Source organism: Lonchura striata, chromosome 15, assembly GCF_050655825.1.
Source record: "Lonchura striata isolate lonStrDom1 chromosome 15, ASM5065582v1, whole genome shotgun sequence".
NCBI classification, from domain to species: Eukaryota; Metazoa; Chordata; class Aves; order Passeriformes; family Estrildidae; genus Lonchura; species Lonchura striata.
The window spans coordinates 5178259-5195203 of NC_140717.1; the positions used below are offsets into that span (position 1 = coordinate 5178259).

At 45.4% G+C, this 16945-nt stretch overlaps 1 protein-coding gene across 1 annotated transcript in view; it reads left to right on the top strand.

The window, feature by feature from the left end:
- Positions 1 to 16945, top strand: part of LOC110481287 (T-box-containing protein TBX6L) — a 30606-nt gene that overhangs the window by 9971 nt on the left and 3690 nt on the right. Inside the window, exons 2-9 of the mRNA XM_021549820.3 lie at positions 8166 to 8492; positions 12577 to 12721; positions 13713 to 13815; positions 14258 to 14422; positions 14741 to 14887; positions 15383 to 15453; positions 16234 to 16325; positions 16662 to 16854. Of these exons, the coding sequence (XP_021405495.1) occupies positions 8477 to 8492; positions 12577 to 12721; positions 13713 to 13815; positions 14258 to 14422; positions 14741 to 14887; positions 15383 to 15453; positions 16234 to 16325; positions 16662 to 16854 (932 nt within the window). The 5' untranslated portion in view covers positions 8166 to 8476. The remainder of the gene's footprint in view (positions 1 to 8165; positions 8493 to 12576; positions 12722 to 13712; positions 13816 to 14257; positions 14423 to 14740; positions 14888 to 15382; positions 15454 to 16233; positions 16326 to 16661; positions 16855 to 16945) is intronic.

Consider the following 16945-nt stretch of genomic DNA (forward strand, 5'->3'; position numbering starts at 1 on the left):
AATTGCTCCTCTCTCATTTTCATCCCAGCTAATGAAGATAATTATATCCCTTTGTAGAATATTAATCCCTGTGTCATCTGTATGTTTACACCCTGCAGACATGTTCATTTCTTCTTTGAGAACAGGGCCATCAATCATGGAAGCTTTCCTTCACCAGCTCTTCTAATTTTTCTGGTGTTCACCTCATCCAGTCTCCCTCCAGCTCCCCAGTAGCTTTGATAATGAGGTGATAAGAGTTACATGTGGTTTTGCCAGTTTGTTGTACAGCAGACTCACAGAAAGAGGTCCTGACACTTTCCTGCTCAACTCTATGCTATATTCACATATGTGTCCTCTGGTTATGTTTGTGGTTTTATTTTCAGCAAGGAAATGAAATCACACCTAGGGCAGAAAATCCCAGAAATTACCTCTGTAATGGAACCTCCTTAATATTACCATATCTTTATTGGTAGGCATGGCTGAACATCACTGTTCAAAATAAAAGTTTAAGTGATATTCTCTTAAGGGAAAATCTGGAACTGGGGAGAAGAATTCCAGAATTCAGCAATTCTTCCTTTGGGCAGCTTCTTCAGAGTATGGTGCAAAGGGAAGAGGAGTAGTTCCATCTTGGAGAGGGAATACAAGGCAAAAAAAAAATCAGAAAGACATACTGGGGGGTGATGTATGGACTTAGATTTCAAATTTTTGCTTCAGGTTTCTAATAATCTAAACCAGCCCTCCCCAGCTGCTGCTGTAGCTCATCCACTCCTGCCCTGCAGAGCACCAAGCCCTCCAAGTCTGGTGGATTCTCTCTGCACTGTCAGCAGTTATTTGGAAATGAAGGCCCTTGGTGGTGAGTCCAAATCTCCATCTCAGGCAGGCTCAGCTCACCAAGCCTGAACCCAGCAGCAGCTCAAAACTGAAACCAGTAACTGCAGTATTGGAGGGTGGCAGAAGCAGTCACCTCATTATTGATAACCATCTGATCTGTGCTCACAGGAATGCTTGCTCCCAAACTGACTTGGATTTCCTCCTGCACACTCCCCAGCCCTTCTCTGAGCAGAATTTATAAATATTTCTGTTGAATTTACATTGCATTGTTTGGATCTATGTTTGGTTGGCAGGCGTAGGTCAGACTGTGAGGTGGCAGTCATTTAAAAACAGTTTTGCCTCACAAATGCAAAGTCTGTATTTTTAAGAGTGGCATCTATTAAGTGTATTGATGTTTGCAGGGTTAGAGAGGAGGAGAAATCTAAGTCATTTATGCCTAAGTAGATAAAATCCAGTATTTTTGGTAGAATGCACTCATTGCACAGCTCACACTCATTGCACACTTCTGTTATCCTCCTTCCAAGGAAAGCTAATCTATTTAACTGTTCTGACAGGACAAAGCCATGTGTTATCCCTTATTTTCTCAAGGAATTGCATCCCATATATTTAAATCATTCAGGTGTCTGATGTTCTTAACCACTTAGAAGCATTTGTTCCATATAGTAGGGCTAATTTTTAATTTATTTTTCTAAGCTCATCTATCCAAAATGATGCTAGGCTTTTATATTCACAGCAGGGAACATTGTGAGGTTTAAATATCCCTTTAATCACTAAGGATGTAATAAAAACAAGAGGAGTTCTTTGAGCTGCAGAGTGTTACCCAGGGAAAAATCTACTCTGGAGCTTACAAATGTGAGCTGAAGAGACAAACTGGGCAATAAAATCCACAACTACGGACCAAACCTGCTAAAAGTTGGTCTGTAGCTGCCCATCAGGAGCTGAGACTCGAGGGGGGAAAAGGCCATTCAGCACCTCTAGAGCCATAAGAGCCAGGCCATAAACACTTCACAATCTGCTGGGGAGGGGGAGGGAGCTGGGCTGTGATCTGCCCGCAGTCTGCACCCAGCCCCTGCCTCAACAAACAGTGGGCATGAGAAATTTCACCACGGCAAGAATGAAGGAAAGAAATCTGGAGAGGTGAGGGAGTGCAAGGAGAGGTGGCAGCTGTGTTTGGTTGTGTCAGTTCATGTCCACTTATGGCAGCCTCATCCCACTGCTGATTTGAGGAATCCGTGAAATCTAACAGGTGCTTTTTTTCTATTATCAGTGGTCTTGAAGGAATCTTACCTGAGCATTGTTATTATGGACCCAAATATCATTTTTCTGCGAGGTGATGAACAAGCTGGGTGAGAAAAAGTACAGCTCAGAGTTTATCCAAGGGCTTTCTCCTTAAAATCCATGTATATTTTCAGCTCTTTGTTACTGACTTCAGACTTGGCTGCAGATGATTTATGTCCCATCAGTTTTCAGAAAGCATCTTGCAGGATGTGCTGCATGAATCTGTCTTGGTGTTCATTTTATTTTTGGGAGGTCCTGTAAAGCTCAGCTCAGACTCTACAGGTCAGACATCCTGTGGGTTCAGTTCCGTTGCTGCTGGGAGATGGATGTGCAGTTGTATGTATCCTGTGGCTATATAAATGTTTATAGTTCTTTTTCAAAGAAATTATAACTAATACTATAAAAGGAAAATAAACAAGCAGTAATAAAATATTATTAAAATGAAATGTGATTTATTTTAAGTGCCCTGAATCAAAATCTGCTGTGTATGGTTTAATTGTTCTCTTGTCATGATTTCTGGTAATGATAATTAACTTCCTCAGAAAGTTCTTTAGAGTCAATAGCGATGTTGGAGGAACTGAGCTCTACACAGATCTGTAAAGCTCACAGCAGTTTTTATTTTTAAAATCCAAATACTTTAAATCTTAACAATTTTAATTTGCTCTTTGAAGGTAGAACCTCTGATAAGGAATTATATATGTTTATTGATTTCCTGGTTTGATTAGAACCTTACTGTGATGAACAGTTAATGGAAACTTCCCTATGACAGAAGAGATCTGTGCCAAACAAAGTAACTTGCACCCTAACTTGCATGATGGAATTCTGGGTTTTTTTTCTGTTGGTTTAATGGTTATACAAATGCCTGATCACTAACAAAAGTAATCTTTTGTGGAAACCAAGGTACCATGACAATGTATCAGCAATATTGAAAATCCATGAAGTTTAGATAAAGTCTTCTGGTCTGAGTTGCTGCTTTTTTTCTGGAAACATCAGCTTTTTAACAGAGATTGCTGCAGTGTTGCCTGCTGGGCTTCTGCTCAGCAGAGTCCATTCTGCTCAGGGCTTTTGTCTGGTCTCAGTTCATGGCTAAGTAAAGTGCCAGCAGTTTTTATGATCTGCATGATGCTTCTCTTTGCATATGAGTGTGTGCCCATGTGTACAAATACACAAGTGTTTATAGATGGCTGTTAAACCAGAGTTACTTGCTGCCTGTTTCCTCAGGCTGCTCCTTGTGGCTGAGAGCAATGAGTTCGGGCAGGGCTGTGAGTGCAGGTGTGGGAGGGAGGGTGCAGGGCTGGGAGGGCAGAACCTGTGTGCAGGCAGGGCTGTGGATGCAGGGATGTGGATGCAGGGATGTGAATGCAGGGCTGGGAAGAAGGATGCAGGGCTGTGGATGCAGGGATGTGAATGCAGGGCTGGGAAGAAGGATGCAGGGCTGTGGATGCAGGGATGTGAATGCAGGGCTGGGAAGAAGGATGCAGGGGATGCAGGGCTGGGAAGAAGGATGCAGGGCTGTGGATGCAGGGAGGGAGGAAGGAGGCAAGGCTGGGAGGGCAGAGCGTGCCCCTCGTGCTCGGTGCCCTTTGCTGAGCTGCCCGCGGAGCTCTCCTTGTGCTGCAGCTCCTTTGGGCGAGTTCTTTTTGTGGATTTGAGCCGGACAGAGCGCTGAGCTGTGTCTGGGAAACACAATAGGCTGACAGGAAAACAGCGCACCCAACATCAGGAGTCTGTGAGAACTTGAAAGGGCTCTAGACAGACATATTTTGCATTTGACTCTGGACTGCAGCCTTTGAGGCCAAACTCAGGCTGCAGTGTTAAGTGGCCGCTAAGTGTTTCCCTTCTTGTGCCGTGCTGAGGAAGCGCTGGGAGCGGGGCTGGGGATGTGAGGGAGGCAGCCAGGGGAGTGCCCCCTTCAGCTCTGCTCCTCTGGTACTCAATCCACAAACTGCAGAAGTCTTGTCTTAAGCTTATAATAACAACTTTTTGTCTGCCTGAGCTGCTTTCCCAGGTCCCCTTCCAGAGCAGGTCCTGTCACAGCTGCCCCGTGGCCTGTGACCGTCCCCACAGTGCTGGGAGCCTGAATTAGCATGGAGATGTTACCAACAGGCCCCCTCCAAACAGCTGCTTTGCTTTGCCAAATGTCATTTTTGCACTCTTGAGAGCACGGGAAGAATCTGGGGGTGATGCAATTTGGGGCTCAGTATGGGGTTTGCAGCCCTACAGAGCCTACAGCCTTCTGTGGGGTCCCTTGCACTGGTCCCAGGGTAGGAAGGTCTGCATGACACTTGTAATGTATCTGAAGACACCAGATAGCTTTTCTCAGGAAAAAATTAATCAAAACCATAAGAAGGAAGGGAAAAGGTGCCATTTCCCTCCACCAGAAGAAAATGCTGTGTTATGTGAGCTGCTGTAAGGAGCTGGGTAGGAACTGTTTCTTGTGCTGCAGCATGATAGGAGATATGTACCACTTCTTCAGAGGCTCTTAAAACACTCTGCAGGCTTTTACCATTCCTGTAGCCGCCCACAGAGACTTGCTCAGAAAGCTGCCCAAGTTCAGGCTGTGCCTGTGCTGCCAGAGCTCAGCAGCTCTGTCCTGGCCAGCCCTGCACTTGTATTTCCTATTTTCTGGGTGAGGTGTCAGGCACCAACAAGGACAAGGAGTTACATGCTGGCACAGCTGTAGGAGCAAGAGTTTAATCAGGCTTTTTCTCTGGAAAAACTCAGCTTTTCCCCATGGGCCCATGTGCATAAATCAGGCTGCATTTGCTTCACAGTGAGCTGAGCCTGGATTTAAGGAGCTAGTTTGTGGATTCTGGAGAATCTGAGACCACTTCATGTTTTTAATGAAGCATGTAAGTAAGTAGGTATCAGTGTAGAGCTATCTGTTTTATTTTGGGTTCTGTTTATGACATGCTGTCTTTTCACTTTCCAGTACTCATCCCATGTAGATGGCAGAGCATCCTTCACAAAGAGTTGCCAAGATGTTCTGGGACTGTGGCCTCTGTGTGCCAGGTGGGAATGGGCTAAATGAGTCCCATCTAAATGGCAGCAAGGCTTTCCTCACATTTCAGAGGGGAGGATCTCTTAGATGCAGTTTGTCCTTCCCTGCTTGTGCAGGTCCAGGCAGACAAGGCAGCTTCAGCCCAGTTTGTTAAAGCTGACATGGTAAACACTTTCTCACAGAGGGGAAACCTGGGGGGTGGGTGCTGCCTGCTGCACCCACGAGCAACAATCCAAGGCAGGTTCTTTTGAAAGGTGACTTTTACACTTCAGCTGCTTCCCAGGCAGTAACTTTGTGCCCCACACTGGAGCTTGCTCTCCAGGCAGAATGCTCCCCTGGGAGCTCTGCCTGGGCAGAGGTGGCAGTGCCACTCCAGCCCCATTAGCCAAAGCCTGACACCTTTTCTGTTCTCCAGCAGCCTGGGAGCCCCGGGCAGCAGCCAGCCATGGCAAGATATCACTGTGCTGGAGAGCTTGTGTACAAGCCAGCTCCCTGCAGGGTCCTGCTGAGCAGTAAGGGTTAAACCTTCGCTTAAGGTGGGAGAAATGCCAGAAAACATTTGCCTTACTACAAGACCCCGAGGGGAATGTTTCTTTCTAATCAGCTTCTCAAAGACATGCAAAGCAAAAGCTCTTGGCCTGTGCTTTTGTCATCACACCTGCCCTCCCTCCTGCCCTACCTCATCCCTTCGGCACAGGGCAGAGCCTGCTGTTAGAGCTGGGCTCTGCAGGATTGATCCCTGCTGCTGAGATGGGCTCAGAGCAGAGCTCTGTGTGTCACTGACTTACACGTGTCAGATCCACTCTCTCTCCCGGCCCTTTCCATACCCTCAGCCTCCAATTTGCCAGTGAATTGTTAGACACCAGCACATTCACCTCTGACTTCCCATCAAACTGCCTGAGGGCTCTCCATGGATGGACAGATGAGGGTAATGTGCTAAATTCCCCCTTTGCTAGGGATGAATTTCCTGGGGATTGCTCCTATTAGCCACGCTTTCCAGCAATAGTAACAAATTCACTTTTTTTTTCACTTTAAAAACATTTCCAGTGCAACTAGAATGGCTGGGAGAAAGCTGATTGTTAACTAGTCATGGGTAATTAATGGCTCCACCTTCCCCATCAATCAGCTGGGAGAAGCCAAAAGGATTTGAGTACTTGCAGCAAATGTGCTGTTCCCCAGACATGCTGATACGCAGTGTGCAAATGAAGTGGCAGCAGGAGACCATCTCATAGCCTTTGTGAAGCAGCAGTAAGTCATGATACACATCCCACGCTCCTGTCAGGTGAAGTCTGAAATTCCCAGAGCTGCTGCTGCTGTTGTGCGGTTCCTGACTGTGTGGGATGTTGATTCATCTCGCTGCTAGCTTGAATCTGACCCAATTTTTGTTCTATTTTTCCTTTTCAGATTCTGATTATGGTTGTCTTTTTCCGCTTTCTACAATTAAAATACTAGCATTAGAAAAGCAGGACATGGAAGGGGGAGCAGATGAGATGCTGGCTTTCCTTCTGTAGCAGAGCAAAAAAAGCATTTCTGCATCCTATTTTGTTTGTGTCTGGTAGTGGCTGTGCAAGCACAAGCAGAGATCTGACCTTGATACCCTTTCAGCTGACCTTTTCCCTTCTGATTTATTTCTTCCCTTATTTAATAAATAATTTCCATTTGAGCTACAAGTTGACATTTCTCCACCATATGGTTTTCCTCTCCTCAGTATACTGAGACTCCACAGCTCTGGATGTCTCCAAGTCACCTGAGGGAGAAAAGCCTGTAGTCTTCTGTGTGTCCAATGGCTTAAAAGGGATGCCAGCAAGGCTGGGTGTTGTTCTGCAGAGGTGCCAGAAGCCAGTGGACTATCCCTTGCTATAAAATCCTCCTCGGGACTTCCCAAATTCTCCAAGCCTTTTCTTTAAAACATTCTTCCTTGCCACACTAAGCATTGGCTTTTTTTCTCCCTGGCTAGCACTGGGATGCCTAAAATTCAATATACCACTGGAAGAGAGTCAGTCCCTGCTCTGATTAAATTCCTTTGTCCTCTCTGCATGTCCTTGCATTTCCTGCTCCAAAAGGCAGTAAAAACAGAACTACAGGATTGTTGTTTGGGTGTAGAAACTCACTAAATAAATTCTAAATTTTGTTTGTACATTAGACTGAAGATCAGATGTCCCAGTAACATAATTGACAAAATAGAACAAAAATTTATTTTATTTTTAATAAATCTAGACAATGAAAGAGATGTAGCCTTATAGCAAGTTCTTTGTAATGAACAGAGCTCCTAAATTTGTGCCCCACACTGGATGTCACTTTGATATCCTGCTTTTGACCTCCATTTTTTGACCATCTTGGTCCTGTAAATGTTAGCACAGCCATTTGTGTGAGTGACTGCACAGAACCCCCTTCCTCAGGAGGTGCAGTGGCTGTGCTGGGCCCTGGAGCCTGAGCCTTGATTGCTGCCTCTTAGCACTTGTAAGCACTTATAAGCACAAAAGCTAATGGTCACACTTGCAGAATAAACTAATTAAGGGAAAATGCTCAAGCCCTTCGATTTCTGCTCAGCCTTCCCTGGGTAAGAGCAGTGCCTTGAGCAAAGCATAACCTCCCGGAAAAGAAGTGCAGTTAAAGGCTGGGAGTGCAGAAATTGGGCAGATGAGTGACGTTCTACCATCAAATGTGTTCATTGTTATTCACATTCGTGTTGTTGGAGAAGGCCTCTGTGGCTGAAGGGATGTGTTGCTGCAGCATTCCAGTGGGGAGAGCAAACTTTGCACAGGCTGTTAATCACCCATTTGGGAAGGAAGAGCTGGATGCATTCCTGATTCTGGTACCAGGAATCAAGAGTAAAATGATTCTGTGTGCTGAAGATGAGAATTATCACACACCCATGGAACAGCCAAAAAGAAATTATCCCTGCTTGCCCGTTTAAGGGATTTGTTTTTATTTTGTAGCTAAGTCCTCAACTGATGTTTTCAGTCTTGTCTCTATTTGTTTAAAAGTGCGTTAGCAGTAAATCAAGGTGCATTTCCCCTGTAGGGTTTCCTGTATGTCAAAGCCATGTTAATTCTCTTTGATTTTCTTCCCCTAGCCCCAGCCATTGCTGCAGATCCTTCCTCTCTTTGTCCCTTTGGACATCAAAGGCTCGCAAGGGGACAACCCTGGCGGGAGGCTCCTCCCTGCTCATTAGGCTCCATAAAACAGGAACTCACCTTGGCTAGCTGTGCTTGGAGTGCCATCCTCATCCCGCTCACTCTTGACACTGGATCTCGGAAGGAAGGGCTTGTGCTTGCTTCAGGAAATCAGACCTGCTTTTGAACTGGACTATTTTGGCTCCCCTTGTAAGAACTCTGGTGGCTCTCTTGGCCCTGCAAGCTCCTCGACGTCACGGTACATGGAAAAATGCAAGCTTTACCAGGTAAGTGAAGGACTCCTTCCCCTTTCTCACTGCACGGAAAGATCCCAGACTCATGCCAGAAAGGGAGCAAGTGCTCCTAAGGGCTTACCCGCACTTATAGAGGAGTGCATTGGGCTAGAGAGGATTTTTTTCATGGGAGTATGAAAAATTGTGCATTTGAGTGGGGTTTTTTTGAGAGCCTTAGAAGATTTTTTTGTAAAGGTTTGCTCACAATTGTACCCAAAATTCCCTTACCCAGACTGCCTTGTGCAGTGTCACCCTTCAGCTGAAGGCTGGAGGTATTTTTGTGTATTGTCTGCCAAGCACTGGGTTCTTCAGGTTGAAGGCCACAGAAAGCTTGGAAATACTTGTCATATTTTTAATAACAGTTCTGATACAAACTCTCTGGTTTGAGGTTTTTTTCCCAATTTCCTATGTCCTTTGAAAACATGAACCCAAATCAGGCATAGCTTCCAGGTTCACACCCAGCATAGGATTTTTGTGATTTCCTTAGGGTTTCATTATGTTTTCCTTCAATCCATCTCATATTATGCTGTTAATCTCTCCTGTGTGGAGCATTGTTGGATTGGGCACAAGGACAGAGATGCCTTGGGACACTAAGGGTCAGCCCAGAGGTGATGTATTTGTCAGTGCAACTGAATTTACTCTGGGGTTTTACTTTACATCAGAAAAAAAACCTGGCCCAGTTTATAGGCCCATCAGAAGTGACTGTGCAGTCTCAGCTTCCTTATTCTTCCTCTGCAAATGTCTCATTCATGAGCAAAATACATGTGCAGTGATTTAGATGATTCCCACCTTTGCTGCTGTTTTGGGTTTTTTCAGTCCCTGCTGTGTTGATCAGATTCATACTGGTTTCTGCCACTTGAATTTTAAGATGAAAAACAAAAGAGCAGCAATGGAAAAAAAGTAGACTGTATTATTTTTTCATGTTAAAGATTCCAAATATTGCAGTGTTCAGCTCATTTTCTTACTGGGTTGCTTCTGGTGTATGACCCACTACAGCAGAAATGTTCCAGGTGATGACTGGATGCATCTGAGAGATGAAGCTGTTGCATTTGTGGAAACATCATACTTTTGTTATTGCCAAAAAATTCTCTGGGGCTGAGAAATGAGGCTCCCTCCAGAGGGTCAGGGTGATTGTGCTGACATTGAGAAGATCAGAGAACATAGGAGTGGTTTTTTGCTTGTTTGCAAGATGAATTTATTAGAAAGCTTTGTATATTGATGTGTGTTCCTCCCTGGTGGACACTGGATAGCTGTGGGTGTTTGGCTTCACTTGGAAGATAACAGCAACAAATGTAATAATAACTGATTTTAGTCAAGGTAAACGTAGCTTTTTCCCTTATTGGAGCTTTCCCAATATCGCAAATCCTATCCTACACATTTTGGGAAGACTGCAACAAATTTTCTGACATTTTACCATTGTCTCAGTAACGAAAAATTAATTGAGGAACTGCTTTAGGTGAGGCAATTGTACTCCTATCCAGAGATTGTCTTCCTAAAACTGCTAAATTGTCTCACATTTCCCCTTTCTTCCTTTCTGTCCCCAAGATGACAAAAAGATATGTATGGCTCATTCTAGATACAGAAACTGTAGCACAAGCTACTCCTATTGGTATAAGGACCTCCAAATCAAGCACAGAATAGATTGAAAATGTCTTAATTTTCAGTGCTTTACCATAGCAGCTTCCTCCCTTTCAACCTCATCTGGACACAAAGAACATGTTTTTGAATGGACAACATGTGATGTTACCAACACAATGATAATAGGGATATTTTTTAAAAAGCAAAACTAGAACCGCTGGAAAAGGTTTAAATCTCTTCCAGATAACAATGGTTTTAAAACCAAGTTGCACAGAAGAGGGAACCGTAGAAGGACAGCTCACACAAGTTGCACTCAGTGCTTGGACACTGCCCAAACCTCTCTGTGCCATAGTTCCAGCACTCAGGCATCTTTGTGGGAGGGTGAGTGCATGAGCCTTGCCATCAGTTACACAGGCACAAACTAGGAGGGAAACAAAAATCCAAACAAAATTTACAAACAAAATCCGAAATGGATCCTACAAACAGATCCATCACTGAGGGTCCTGCTGAAGCTGCAGCAGCTGAGTGGATCCATTCACCAGCTCAGCATTCACCATTGCTGGGCTCCAGGTCCTCATGCAGATCACATCCTGCTTTTCAGCCTCAGCCTGTGCACACAAACCTGCATGGTGAAAGGCATTAACTGCATTTTAAAACCTTAGCTGCAACATTTATTGTCCCTGTCTCCTGCAGCATTGTGTTCCTACAGGTGTGCTGTGGACTCATTGTGGTAAAAACCAGATTATAACATCTGCCTTTGATTTTTAATTCAGTGTTGAACTCATTTCACTTCAGTTCCTCTCAACTTCATTGGAAACCTCCCCTCACTAAAGACTCCTGAGATCTGCCTTGTTGTAGTCTCTTTTAATGGCATTGGAATTTGCTTAAAGAAATGTTAATTCCAAAATTCATCTGGGGAAGGAGTGAGCATCTGTCTAGCTAATCAAAACCTGTTTGCTTTTATTTGTGACTGGATGGCTCCTGTGGGAAATCAGCCCAATTTTATTGTAACTCCGTTTGATACATGTGCTGCACTGAGCTACCAAATGCATCGTCTCATGGCAGCTTTCATGTCTTTGCAAGAGGATATGGGGGAAGCTTTCGTAAGAAGATGTTAACAGGCTAATCTTGGTGAGCAAACTAGGTGTCACTTCTTGGCCAGTTCATTAATGTTGGATCAAAGCAGAAAAAAGGGTAGAGGATTTTTTTTTAAATGCCTAAAGACCTCTACAAATAGACAAAATTACGTTTTAATGTTTTCTACTTCTTAAACCTGAGGGAAGAACCATTTATAGTTGTATTGGGTTGTTTTGGTGGAAAGATGTCCCTTTCTGAAAAAAGCTAATTTCTCTGAAAACAGTTGCCTACTTTTTGTGAATACTCCTTTGAAGGCATTACTCAGGAAAGCTGTAAAAAGGTGAAAATTCCCTTTTTTTCTGCTATGCTCTAAATAAGATCTGATCAGGCTGAGAGGCAGAAAAGTCTACCTTTTAAACAAATAGCTGTGCCTAGCTGCTAATGCACCACCCAGAGGGGTCCTGCTGGCCCTGAGCTGGGACAGCCCAGCTCCTGTGGGTGTCCTGCTGAGCAAGCTCCTCACCCCTCCTCAGGGCAGTGTTCCTAAAGCCCTCCTGGCTCTGAGCTCAGCCCACCAGACCTGTACTGGGTCACATTCTGACCTAAAATGGAACTGGGCTTTTCAGTGGGGCAGCAGCAATCTTGCCTGCCTTACAATATTGCTGAGAGCACCTACTGGGGGGTTTAAGGAGGTTTTTAATACAAATAGCTGTGCAGAGGTGATTGGTACCATCGACACCGAAGGCAGTTCCTCCAGAGTGGTTTCCCTCTCCTCTTCCCCAGGCCCACAGTTGGTCCTGTGCCTCCAAGAGGAAGAGCAGGCAGATTGCAGCACTCCATGGTGTGTTACTGGAGACACCTTCCACCCCCTCACAAGCTCCTCAGTGATCCCATCCTCAGTTCAGACCAGCCATTCTCTTTTCAGAATACAGTCTGTCCACAGTCTATCTCTGTCACCTCCTTTTCTTGCCTTCACTTACATTTAGAGCTCCTGTCTGTCTCATCTTTGTCTTTTGGGGGCATTTTTCACCTCTGCTACCCCCTACTTGTCATTTTCCCCTATTACCCACTGGTGCACTTAAAGTCTTTCCAGTCCTTTCAGCTTTCATTGTATTCTCTTGATAAATTGTTTTGTGTAACCCTGATCATACCAGAACGGTGGATGGTGGCTACCTGCCAGCATGGGTTTTGTAACAGTGGAATTTAGGCTGAGTTGGTACAACACACAGATCCTTACAAAAGGACCTACCAACTAAAACCAAATCTGTTGGAAAAGGCTCCCTACCTCTGAGCCTATTAAGCAACAAAAATCCTTTGAAGAAAAGCAACAGTTTTTAGGAGGTTTGTTGTGGCACAGACTGCCCAGGCCAGGGCCAGTTCCCCTCCTGTCTGTCTGCAGTCACTGTCTCATTTCTCCCTCCAGACGTGAAAGCGCCGTGTGAGGCCCTTCCTTCCCCCAGCCTGGAGCCCTTCCCACAGAGCTCCATCGTGGTCACCCTCGAGGACATGGGGCTCTGGATGAAGTTTCACCAGATAGGAACCGAGATGATCATCACCAAATCTGGCAGGTAAGGGGCATAGGACAGCTGACCACACACACCACACCCCTTTGAGCTGTTGGAAAAGTCTCTAGGTGCTCATTTTTCCAATAGTGGCCCTTAAGCTGGTTTTGTAGCTGGTTATGCAGATCTTCCTGATCCTGGCAGAAGAATTGCACTTTCAGGGTGTCATAGAAGTCCAAACTGTGAAGTGCAGAAGGTCAATTATGAGGGTGATGTGCTCAGAAAACTCCTGTACCCTTATCTCACCACTTAACACTGGTGTTCTTCCTGTCACTTTGAGGTTGCTCTGGGAAGTGCCCTGGGCTCTCTTTGCCTGGGTCACAGGCAGCAGCAGTTGAGCAGTAAATGTTTGGGTTTGAATCTGTGTTTGCAGACAAGAATATGGCCCAGACTCTTAAAGATCTGTGTGTGCAGACTCCACTGAAGTACAAATGAGTCATGTATTGTGGAGCTTGCAGTGAAAGAAGATGGAATTGTGAAGCTGTAAAGTATTGTGTCAAAGCTGCTGTGAGCTGGAATAATCCCTTTGGGTAGGGAGGTAGCTGTCAAAGCTTTTTTGCAGAGTCAGAAGTTAAAAGTAGTGGCAGGGAGTATGGGAACAGAAAGCTGGGTGTACTCTTAGATGAGAGCACATCTTCTGCCCACGCTCAGATTTAATCCATCTTCCAGGGCTGTGAGAGCTGCAGCAGGCCAGGAACTACGTACAGCCTCCAAATAGTTCCTTTCAAGTTTCCCACTGGTGTGTTAGAGGAATTGGAAGAACAAAAGCAGTAACACTGTCCGGCCCTCAGTGACTGCTGCCCTGTTAGTGTCTATCCCATCTAAGCCCACAGGACTAAACAGTCCATCAATGAGATGGACAAATGGTCAGTGGCTGGTTGGAGAAATACTGCTCACAGGGCTCTGCACAGTAGTGAGTAAATGTGACATGCTGCTGGATCATTAACAGCCACTTTACAGAGAAACCATTATACTCTATTTTTCATTTCTCCTTCAGACGAATGTTTCCTCAATGCAAAATCAAAGTCTCTGGCTTAATCCCGTATGCCAAGTACCTCATGCTGGTAGATTTTGTGCCAATGGATAACTTCAGGTACAAGGTAAGTACTTTAAATAACAGAATTTAGGCTGTCCTTTCATCTTGGTTTGAAATAGATTAATCTTTATGCTTCACTTGTCACATTGATAAATAAATTCTCTTTGGACAAAGTTCAGAAGTAATTGATGGATTTTGTGTCTCTCTGGAGTTATTTGTCAGTTTTGCTTGGGGAGCAGCTGGAAAGGTAACTAATTTTCATTGTAAGCAGTACAGTTTTAATCATGATTAATGTCAGACTTTTCTGGCAGCCACTGGGAGAAAGGCAGGAAAAATGAGGCCTAAACACGGAGCTGATTTGGTAACATGATCATGGCTCATAAGAGAGAATCTGCTTCTTGTGCTTCAGAGGATTTCAGTGAATTGGCAGTGAAGCAGACTTGCTGGGCCTTTTCTGTACTGAAAGCATTTTTTTAAGCTCCAGATTTCTGTCTTTCCCTTCACAGTGGAATAAAGATCAGTGGGAAGTTGCTGGAAAAGCAGAGCCCCAGCTCCCTTGTCGCACCTATGTCCACCCAGATTCCCCAGCTCCTGGCAGCCACTGGATGAAAGAACCTGTCTCCTTCCAAAAACTGAAGCTCACTAACAACACTCTGGATCAACATGGGCATGTAGGTTGTGCTGTGCTCTCTTGGAATTCATTGCAGATGAACTTTGTGGGAAATAAGCAGGATTTGTAAGAAATTAGATGATGTAGAAGTTAAAACATTCCCAAGTGCCCTTTCTTCCTCCCTCAGCTCAGCCCTTGTGCCCCCTTAGCTCCCTGCCAGGGAAGGCACAGCTCTGTGCTGTCACTGCAGGGGTTTGCTGGAGACACCAATCCCAGCAGGAGTCCCTGCTTAGAAATGGGTGTCCTGGGGGTCTGCACAGGGGATCTGCAGCGTGTGGCAGTGGTGGCACATGGAAACCTTGTCCTTTGTCTGTCCCAGATCATCCTGCACTCCATGCACCGTTACAAGCCGCGCTTCCACATCGTGCAGGCCGATGACCTCTTCAGTGTCCGCTGGAGCATCTTCCAGGTGTTCAGCTTCCCTGAGACTGTCTTCACCTCTGTCACTGCCTACCAGAACGAGCAGGTACGGTGTGCAGGCTCTGCTTCTGGACACACTGTGAAATGCTGTCTGTAAAATTCCTGTAAAGGAAGGTGTCTCCTCCCTGTCTGCTCATCCTGGGCACCTGTGGTGGACAGTGGGAAGAAATAGGCACGTTGTGGTTCCTGTGGAAAACATCTCCTCTGTGATGAGTCATGCACCTTGATAGTGCTGCGTGCACTGTCAGTGACACAGAACTCCAAATGCAGTAAAAATTATGGCTGCAGGTCCAGATATTCACCCTGTCTCTTTCTCTAGTCAGATGAATCCCACCCAAATCCCTGCTGACCCTGGCAGGGTCACTTCTCTCTGTGGGTCAGTTCTTGATCCATGATGGGAGCTACTGGGAGAGCTGAGACACTGTGGCAAGGCCACATTCAAATCCCTGACACAACTGATTTCTTGTGATAAATACCTTGTGATAAAGGTGAAGGTCTTGGAACAGTTACTGTGATGCTGTCTTGTTCCTTTCATTTAAAGATTACAAAGCTCAAGATTGACAACAATCCATTTGCTAAAGGTTTCCGTGAACATGGGAAGAACACTCGAAGGTAAACTGTTTTTTTTTCATTTTAATTTGTTTCTAGCTGGAGTTCACTTGTGAATTTTACCCAAGGCTTTGAACAAAACTCTACCAGCCAGCTCTGCTGAGCCTGCTACATTGTGCACACTGCATTTCCCTGTATCTGGGAGTGATGTCCCTCTGTGCAGCCTCTTCTCAAGAGACTTGGGGAGTGGGAGGTGACAATTCCTACAGAAATGTGGGAGGTGTGACAAATTTGAGACCTGCACTCTCTTGCACACTGGAGCTAGACTGGAGTCTGACATGTGAATAGCAGTGATAACAGGAGTCCACAGCAGACCATTTGGTCTCTTGGAGATCAGCTTGATTCTGACATTTGGAGGCTCCCTTGTCTCCTTTTCCTGTGGGTGGAAAAGTGTCTCTTCCAGGGGGAGATTTTGTCTGCAAGAGGAAAGATGGATCCAATACCAGTGAGATCTCCTGCTTGGTCTGAGGGCAGCCAGTGGATGAGTTGAAAAAAAAGCTTAAATTGCAACCCCAGACTGGCAATAGAGAAGGAAAAAATGGAGGTTTTTTCCAAGCAGAAAATGTTACGAAAATATCTGAGATTTTGTTTTGTGTTATTTTATGCCTGAAAAAAATCTTCTCCAGAAAAAAATTCCTGATGAAAAAAAGCCAAAACTGACTCTTTTTTACTTAGAAAATCCATAACATTTTTCAACTTTTTCTCCTCCTAATAGCATCCCTGCCTGTATATCTAGGCAAAAAGCTTACATCCAAGCTACCCCCACATCTTGTTTCTTTCCAGGGAAGGACGAGCCAAATGCCAGAAGCCCAGTCCAGCCAAGAGCCAGAAGAGGAAGCTGCCTGAGGAAAAGGAGCCTGCTGCTGAGGAACGTGGTAATATTGATCACAACAAACCCAGAGAATGATATTCAGAAAGTTTTTAAAGCTAACTCATTCCTTGCTCCAGCTCATGGTGCTGCTTGCAGTAGCACAGCTAAGGAGAGAGGGCAGGCAGGACTGACCACCACAGTATCTGGGCAGAAAGGAGCTGGAAGGGGCCTTTCCCTTCCAGGGATAAAGGACTCCAGATAAGGAGGACTGCAGGAGGTGGTAGTGTTTCCTTCCACCATCCTGTGATTACTGCAACTGCCAGCAGACCACTGCGAGCTTTGTTTTCCTCTTCCCCTTTCTCATTCTTTCCTATTCTTTCCTTTCCCTGCTTTGAGTCAGATTTTGAGAAGGATGAGAATGTAGACGTGAAGGAAGAGAGTAACCCTGTGGTGGTGAGCAGTGGATATCCCTTCTGGGGCTCGGAGCAGAACAGCAGCCAGGCCTTCCCTGCGGCCTCACCAGTGCCTGCTGACCAGAGGGAGGCTCTGGCCAGAGAGCAGCAGGTGCCAACGCCGTCCTACCACACCTACCGGTGAGTCCTGCCTGCTGCTCCAAAGCCACACTTCAGTTGTTGGGATTCCTCTTTTTCTGCTGGGTATTTCCTAAGAAAAACAGCCAGTTGG